General features: G+C 40.3%; 1 protein-coding gene across 1 annotated transcript; it reads right to left on the bottom strand.

Annotated features, from left to right (window-relative positions):
* Window positions 1–1,150: 1,150 nt before the first annotated feature.
* On the bottom strand, window positions 1,151–9,263 carry LOC104513370 (citron Rho-interacting kinase-like; the record flags this gene model as incomplete). The annotated part of the gene is made up of 8 exons (XM_010156694.1): window positions 9,168–9,263; window positions 8,273–8,414; window positions 6,818–6,993; window positions 5,378–5,479; window positions 5,035–5,177; window positions 4,012–4,105; window positions 2,471–2,674; window positions 1,151–1,304 (listed from the first exon to the last, which is right to left on the bottom strand). Coding segments are annotated over exons 1-8 (1,111 nt in total), but the record flags the coding sequence as incomplete, so codon positions are not given.
* Between the last annotated feature and the right edge of the window lie 252 nt (window positions 9,264–9,515).

The following is a 9,515-nucleotide window of genomic DNA, read 5'->3' as shown; positions in this document are numbered from 1 at the left end:
TTACCACTCTGTGAATCTGTGAAATGCAACCTAAACATTTCAGAAATAAACGAGTGGCTTAGGCAGGGCTGTGGAGAAAGAATGCAGAGTGAGCTGAAGCCTGGGAAATGCATGCTAAAATGATGAAAAAGTCTCAAGGCTCAATGGCTCTCAAAGGGCAGAACCAATGGAATTTGACAGAACAGCAGCTCCACAAGTTCAAAATTAATGAATCAAGAGAAAAGGGAGTAAACATTCTGTGGAGCTGACAGCTGAAGTGCTGAGATAGCCGTCAAAAGTAGAAGCCCTGCCTTAGCAATCTATCATGGAAAATGGAGCACCAACATTGCTCTTACAGTTTATTTGATAAAGAATGTAAGGCAGACATGTTCCTTGCCCAGATAATCTTACAGTCCAAACTATTTAAAATACTATCCAGCACAAGGCAGGCACTCATACACAGATCATTGGTGATCTATGAAATATTCGCTTTTGTCACAGAGCTGATGCCTCAAAACTTCCAAACACTAAATTCCATTGCTTCCACGGTATTATAAACAAATTTCTGCACTGAAAATTATCTGCCTCACTGGTTTTATTCTATCTTTAGTGGAGCAAACAGATTTTTGACAAAAAAACTGGTCATATATTAGCCACAATGAGGGAAAACTCCAGTGCCCCTACGACCGCTGACATTTTATCACCTACAAAAGCTACAAAAAAACCAAAACACAACCTCAAATGAAGTTGGATCACAAGCAAAGAAAGAGAGAAAGCTGAAGGTACAACAAAAAATAACGAGATAAAGCCAAAATTAAGCAAGCAGAGATGGAAGAGACCTGAAAGGACATACTGATGCATTGTAATCTAAGGAAGGACATGGAAAGGACCAATATGATTTTCCAGTCTAGTGACTGCAGTAATATGGCAATTCCATCAGAAGTGTATTCAACTTTATCTTACCTTACAATTTTCACCGGAGAGATGTGACCATATCCTATCCTAAACCCAAAATTAATTGTTTTGTTAAAAACACCTGCTCCAGGACACAGCCCTGTTTCATTATGAATAATTATTCAGAGCAAACACGCTTAAATACTCAACGTTGTACAAATTTTCATGTTACCCAAGAAACAGGAAATGTTTGTAAATACAGTATGATTCTACTTACAGTTACGTATATTATTCCAGTCAATTTTAGAAAAAAATGGATGGCAGCAGAGACTCTCATAACCCAGCCTTTCCTTCTGCCCACAGAGCAGGCTCTGGATCAGATCAAGAAATTCACTGCTAACTTTCACATCCTCTGGGAACTTCAGAAATCTCTGCATTAAAAAGGAGAGGATTTCTGCTCAGTAGGAAAACAGTCCCAGAAGAGTAAGATTAAGCTTCATTATTCTGAGATAGGTCAGGCACAAAGGATAAGTATTTATAGCACACAAATAAAAGTATTGTGCATTGTTTTCCAAAGAGGCTTTTATATGCATAAACATGGGGACAACCATTCCTGGTCAGACAAACAGTAGCCCCAGATCAGCATCTTATGCTGAGCAACGGCCAATGGCATGGAGAAGTGGAAGACACTTCCCCAGAATATTCTCCCAAACTTCCAAGGATCTGTAGCTTAGGATTTCCTGAACCAGGGGACAATGCATTTGTACTTGCCAGATCCCAATGGATTCTTCTTCTGTGAATTTTTCTAGTCACTCTTTGAACTCATAAACATTCAGTAGCTGCAAACTTACGCAAAGAGCTCTCCAGCATGAGGATGTGCTACATGAAGCACCCTTCTTTTCTTGTAAGGTAGTTACTGCTGCCCACTTCCACTTGAGGCCCCTAATTCCCATGTTAGAAGAGATAATAGGAAACTCTTCTTTGTTCACTTCCTCCCAGCTACACACGGTTGTATTTTTATTCTTTTTCCTTTCCTAACCCCTACCATTCTATGTGCTGCTTTTTGGACTTAGAACTATGCTAACATTTGCGTATCGTTCTTGAGCCCACCACTGGATAAAGTTGGGAGCTTTTCCCTTCACATGCCCTGGTTTAAATGCATTTACACCAAATTTCACATGATGTTTTAATCCTGCAGATACTCAATACCCTCAAGTCTTTCTGCAGCTTTTCATAGCTAGTCCTTGCCTTTACTATGCAGAAACAGTAAGATTCAGCAACTTTATCAATCCACAATTCATCCTTTCAATCCCTTTTCTAGATTATTTTGGAAAGGCTCCAATTATGGTTGCCTAAGATGGACAGCTAAATCTTTTTTAATTCATGCACTGCAGATGGTTACTTTTAGACACCTGTTACAGAAAATAACGTGGTACCCACAATACAGAGACACATAAAAATAATCTAAAGCATATATTCTAAATATTTTATGAACATGACAGAGTAATAGACATCCATAAGCTTCTTTTCTCAACTGTAAAAATACAGTGTTTAGCCACAGCTTTTTACTCAAGAACATGAAAGGAGTTCTCCCTACCTGGAAGTTCATGATGTTATTGAAAGTTTTTGCTGAGGTCCCCTCGGTGAACGGAGATCTTCCGTACATCATTTCATATGCGATGACTCCAAGGGACCACCAGTCGCATTCCAGACCATAAGAAGCTTTGCCATCCCCATTCAACCCCGTCAGCATTTCTGGTGCCATGTAGTCAGGTGTGCCAACAGGTAGCTTGGCACTGACCTAGAAGCAAAGATACGCCAAGTGAAATTACAGCACTTTCTGTTCACTGTCATCCTGGTAACAAAGCAAATCTTTTTTCTTTTTTTTTAATTGAGACACAATTTTCAGGCCTTCAAGTGAATTTTAAGTAATTTTAAGTTGGGCTGTTAACTGCAAGGCTAAGGAAACTGCTGACAAACAAACTGAAAGCAAGCCATTTTGTATTAAAAAAGAGTCAAATTACCAGAGCTAATTGTTACGAGAAAGGACAAATGGCTAAAGCAGAAAAGCAGCATTCTGAAAAGCACAATATTACTAAACACCCATGTTTTAAGCAGTATACATGGTCTAGCACTACTGCTTCAACTAGTATTAACAAGGACATCATAGATGAAATGTCAAAAATAGTCAAATATTCCCTGCCCTCGTTCCATTTTGTGTCATCCCTACCTCTTTACCCTGTGTTCGTGATCAGCAAAGTACTAGCATTTGAATTTCTGGGGTGCTTAGAAAAGGTAATTCAGGAGCCAGAACTGCAACCATTTTTGCACTGAGTGGCATAAAGAATGAAACAAAAGAGCAGGCAGACTAAGACAAAAATATGAAGATGACGAGATAACATGAAGGAAAAAATGTAAAAGAAAAATGCAATGCAGAGAAGCACTGAAAAGGGAAGAACAGGGGAAATAAAGTATTAGGAGTCACAATACTAAGAAAATGCTACAAAAGTAAGAATTGGAAAACAAGACAGGAATCTGGACTAGAACTTCATATTCTCACTTAGATATATTTTAATTTCAAATTACCACTTGGAATTGTATGCAGTTACCTAAATTTACAAGTGACTTATAAAAAAACCCAATAGATTCACAGCTTTGAGCACAGTGCTTTCTGGTAAGTACAGCCCAGCACATGGGCATGCGACCCATTTCACTCAAGAGCTCCCGTTCTTCATAACTATGCCACCTTGGTTACAAACACCACAATTTTCAGTCCAATTATGACCAATTATAAATCCATGTCCTTCTTGAAACACAGCATTGAACAGTTTCAAGAATCTCTAGAAATACGATTTTGTACTGCAGTGCAGCACCATGAGAAAGTAAACTTGCCTTTACCTCACTTATATATTTCAAGCTTCTTCAAGTTTTAAGACACATCTACTGAGAGCTGCAAAAGACACTCGAGCTCTGCAAAGCTAGTCATCAATGGAGAAACATCACTGTGACTAGATTCCATATCAGACAAGAAAGGCAGAAGACCAACGTGTAATCCAAGAACAGATATCAAGTTAGTTTTCCCTTTTTGACTGGACTACCCAAACAGGCCATAGACAAAGTTTACATCCACATTATTACCGTTTTGTTTATTGTCATTTTGGCAGCTGACCCGAAGTCCACCAGTTTAACGTGTCCCGTTCGGTCGATAAGAACATTCTCTGGTTTGATATCTCTGTAAGCACGAAGAACGCAATCAGTACCTTTCCACACCTTTCCCCACTGTCACATCTAGGTAACAGGATATCCCATTTCAGCTACACTCAAACATGTGCTCAGTTGCATAAAACCTCAGCGAGTGGGAGTCTTACTTCCAACTGCTGTTCTGTTTCCGAGCAAATATGAAAGTAGTAAAGCTCCCCTTATTTCACAGGAAGTCAATAATTATTGCCAGAAAATGGAAAGAGAAGGTGGTTTCTCCCCCTGACTACACTGTAACTGAGTTACAGTGAAGTATAATGTAGCTTTCATCCCAAATTTCCTCACAACTTCTTCTGTACACCTCTCAAATCCAGGCAGCTGCCTTGCATTAGAAAGCCCCAGCCTATGCCCTAAGCGCAGCCACTACAGCTGGTCAGAACATAAAATGCTCCCTAACATTTCCAAAGCCTCAGAATGGAATAAATGAGTTAAACACCAATATGATTTGAAAACGCAGACAAAACCAGCCTTCAAGGCTTGATATGAGCTTTAGGAAATGGTGATACTTACCTACTCCAACATCCTATACTGCCCTGTTCACCAATCAGCAGACAAGGAGTTTTAACAATTACACTGATTTCCCAGACTATTTGGGGCTAAAAGCAACAATCTCTAGATAGATTTTAATTTTTTATAGTCCCGCATTAAGGTTTCTTTTTACCAAGCCTCCAGAAAATACATGTAACAATCCTTTCTATTAGTTTGAACTTTACATCAAAGTTAATGCCTTTAGCTACAATTATAGTTGCAGTCTGATTAATTTTCTCTTCTGATACAGCATGTGAAATACTGTCCTGAAAGGATGGAATATAAAAAAACCACAAGAATGCACCATTCCAGAACACTTTTTTTGGAATGAAACTGATGAAATATTATGTGCAGTGCAAAGCAACCTTTACCTACCGGTGTACATAGCCCATCTGATGCACACTGTGAATGGCTAAAACCAACTCTGCAAGATAAAACTGCACCATACTCTCGTCCAGCTGGTCCTCGTATCGGTTCAAGAGTGACAGTAAGTCCCCTCCAGGCTGATACTCCATAACCTACATAAAATTTTAAAGGAACAGATATGGTTCACATCCACAAAAGACATTCCATTTAACTCCTCCATATTACACTGGACACATATCAAACAGTGGCATGTGATGCAGAAAATTTACAGATGAGCAGCACACTTCACCCATCACATCATTCTTCAGCATAACAATAGCAACAGTGTTCGACAGAGGAGACTAGACATTACCAAGTAGAGATTTTTCTTGTCTTGAAATGCATATTGTAGCTGTGGAATCCATGGACTGGTGCTCTGAGATAATATACTGCGTTCTTCCTCAAAAAATGACACCTACAAAAAAAAGGGAAGTGTTCAGTCATATCACGATGAAAATGAGTTAGAATACATTAGAATCCCCTAGTTTTAGAAAGATGTGAGACTGTGCCAATAGCACGCATCACAAAAAATTACACAGAAAATATTAAATGCTATTTCCTTGTGATGTGCACCTTTAAAAAAGTAATTTTACTCCTCTGTGGCTTTTCCATTCCCCTCCCACCTTCTGTTCTCTAGCTTGCTTTCAACAGAAGAGTCCCTGCAGCAAAGGCCAGCTTCCCTCTCAACCTGGTGAAGCATCTACCAGCCTGGAGTGCAATCTTGGTTGACCTCATCTGGACTGGCCCTAATAAATTAAAACTAATCTCAAAAAAATCAGACAAGCAGACAAGAAGCTAAAGCAATTATGGGGTAGCATCTTACAGCTAATTCGGTAATAAATTCATTGTAAGGTATTAAAACACAAGGCTTTCTTGAAATCATCCTCTAGCAACTATTTAATTATTCAGATGGCCAGCCAGACAATAAGAAATTAATTTTATTACAGAGATACTGCAAGTTCATTTAGATCAACATTCCCTCCTTTCACTGACCCACGCTTAGCAAGCCTGAGAAAGTGTCATATTGAGGGCAGCATCATCGTTGCTTTCTTGGGAACCTACACCTAGCAGGAGTCACTTTAGTTTAGCTTCATTCTGCTAGCCACCAACAACGCTAAGGGACCTCAGGAGCAACCTGACTACCCCCTATACTGGGAAGAACTGATGCAGATATTGCTGTATACATTCACAAGGTCTTTCATGGAGTATCTCTGTCCTCTACTTGTCATCTCATGTCAGTGAAAGATTAACTTCTGTTTCTCACCACACTATGGTAACAACCTCCATTATCCCATTTTAAGCTTTCAAGTAACACATTTCTCAATCTAGTGAGAGGCTCTCCATAAAAATCCAGTCACCATAGTTTGCCTTCACACCCACTCCTGACATTCTACGTCGCTCTTTAAAATAAACCCTTAATGAATAATGCTTGGAAATCCAAGCTATCATCAAGCTGATCTATGCTGATCCAGGATTTTCTTCATCTGTTTTTTTCTTGACTTACAACTAGATGGAAAGCTCTTTTAGAGAAGGGCCATTTTTTCTTTGGATGGCACCTCACCCAATGGATTCACAGTCTATGACAACGGCTGTTAAACACGGCAACAATACACACAAATATATTACATCACTGGAATGTAGGATGATCCTTCTTAAGATACACCTCTAACTTAATTCTAAGAGTAGTGACGAAAACGAAATGTTCAACAAACTGATTTATCGTTCGGCTGTCACAGCAGAAAAATATACATACGTGCTCCTGCGCCAACAGGGACTCCTTGCTCATCACCTTCATAGCATACACGTCACCCGTAACTTTCTCTCTCACTACTTTCACATCTGCAAAGTGTCCACAGCCCACCACACTCTTCACTTCAAAATCCTTCACACTGGGCTGCAGTTCCCTTAATTCAGTTATAGTCTCTGCATCTATAAAAATATTTATTTTTTACATTAACCAACTGGCATTTCATAACAAACACAACGTCAGAAATGGGGAACAAAAAAAACCTCCACAGAAACCCCCATTTAGAGCCAGACTCGCAAGAAATATTAAATCATTCTAGAATATGCTTCTTTAAAAAAAAAAAACATGCATAAGAACTAGGAAAAGGACTGTATAAATGCAGTTAAGACAGAGATATAGTACATACAAAGGAATCAGGAAATGTTAAGACAGTTCCCATAGCAACCATAATTCTGTCCCATTCATAACACCACAGGCTGATAGCCCCTTTTGTTTCTAACTTCTTCCCAACCATCCTTTACCAATACAACGCGTATTCTCTAAACACGAGGGCTTCACCCAGCCGAGTTCTACAGTCAAACGGCAGGTTTTCCTCCTCCGCCTGTGGGAGGCACTAGTCTATTGTCTAACAAATAACCGTAGACATTTAGTGCAGAGAGGCGGTTCAAGCTTCCCATTGACTAGTTTCTACCAGCATGCACTGTGATAATCACCTGCTCGCTGGAGATTGTTCTAAAAATTCTTCAGACTAGCAGAAAATTACTCCCTGCTAATAATATCTAGAAAGTGTCTGATGGAATTATTACAGAGGGCATGATCAGTCACTTCTACCAAATGGCTTTCTAGTATATCTTAATAGAAAAATTGAGGAACCTCCTTTTTTTTTTTTTTCCTATTCCACAAAAAGAACCTGAGCAGGTTATCAGTAACGTATTTATTCCATCAGGAATTTTTATTTCCGAAGCACAGAATTACTATTTACAAGTTAACCATGCAAAATTTGGGTAACACATGGCATCCAAAAGATTACTTCAAGCTGAACGAGCCAAGGATTACCAAGTTCCTTTCCAGAATTTTCTTTCCCTCATACTTCTAGTCACTGTCCTGCACTCAACTGTGACATCCTTCTGTTGTGCAGATTTTGCTGTATGCAGTACCCAGGCACTCTTAACGAAAGTGTCTCCTCAACTACAAATATAGCGCAGACTAAGGAGGAGGCACGTTCGAGTCATGGCAGTTCAAAAGCCACTTGCATTTAACCTCTTTGGATCTGACCAAAGCTTTACTAAGATTGCCAAGATCCCCTTTGCAACATTGAGTCTGACCACAAAAAGTCAGACGCTCCAAGTCCTGGGTTACAATCATTAACGAATCAAAGCAACTAAAGTATTACTTAAATATTTAGATTCTTAAGAACGGCCTTTTAAAATGACACCTGAGAACTGGGCTACACAAACTTACACTTCCTGACGAAGTTGCCGACATGTTTAATTTTCATTAAAGCGGGGTTTCTGCATTCTTCAAAAAGAACGAATAAAGAATCAAGGATGCCTTCCCGGGAGAGAGGAGACATCTGCTGTTGAGTCACAAAGAACGGCTTCCCCTGGAAAAAAACAGAAGCAACAGCAGATGGAGTCTCAGACAACAATGAAAAGCCTCAAATCAATAACATATGCATGAAGCAGATTATATATTAACCGTTTTAAAATCATGACTTCAGAAATTAGACAAATGATACAGAAGCGTGCGGTAAATGTATCAACACACTGTATCTGTCCGTGATAGCTGTTACAGGTATTTTGGTTTTAGACAAAGCAATCCTTTAAAGATTGCTTAGGTTCAAATCGCAGCTTTCTTGAAACAATCACCATCCTAGTGGTGGCTCTGATAGGAAGGGCTTTTTCCTTGGTGTACCCTGTGGTTTTCCTCACAGTACAGGTAGTTTAAGCCATCAGTATCCATATCTGTCCTAGAAGGAAGAGCTGCGGAACCTCAGATGGTCAAGGAGCAGCTGGTTAGGTAAATCCATCTCATGCCGAACACTCAGCTACATCACCCATGAAAAAAACTGCAGATCACAAGACACAGAATGCAGTATTTCGTCTTTACGAGTGGAAAACACACTCAGGCTAAAGCATTAACAGATGCACATGAACATAACACCAGCTACTGTCCACTGAACTTCATACAAACTAGGTACACGCTTCGAACTTCAACAAGTGTCCCCCTTCTTCTGCCCCTTCCTTCAAAGGGCCGCACAGAGGCACTCCGAGCGCCACACACGAACCAGCCGAACGCCCGGGTACGGGCACTGATGAGACCAAGATCAGCCAAGCCCAGGCCGGATGGGCTTTACCTGAAAGAGCAGATTTAGCCTCGAAGTTCTGCTGGTGATGGGTTCCATCGGTCCTGCCTCTGCCCCATTTCGGGCGCCACATTTAAACTTCAACATCTTGACAGATGGTCTTGTGTCAGATCACCTGAAACAGAGCACAGGGGCTGTCAAGCTGAGGCATTTGAATCGGTGGCTTTAAATAAAAACAGGGGTATAATTCAAGGAGCGTTTTATTTCCTTGGAGACAGAATTTACTAAAACTACAGCTGGAACGCATCCGGCGCGTGTGGCGGGGAAAGGCGGGGAGCGGGACGGGATGGAGGCGGAGAACAAACCCTGAAGGCGCGGAGCTCCAACAGGACGGCGGAG

Source organism: Eurypyga helias, unplaced genomic scaffold, assembly GCF_000690775.1.
Source record: "Eurypyga helias isolate BGI_N326 unplaced genomic scaffold, ASM69077v1 Scaffold24348, whole genome shotgun sequence".
NCBI classification, from domain to species: domain Eukaryota; kingdom Metazoa; phylum Chordata; class Aves; order Eurypygiformes; family Eurypygidae; genus Eurypyga; species Eurypyga helias.
Note: the sequence above shows the minus strand (reverse complement) of the source record. Positions and strands in the feature narration are given on the sequence as shown.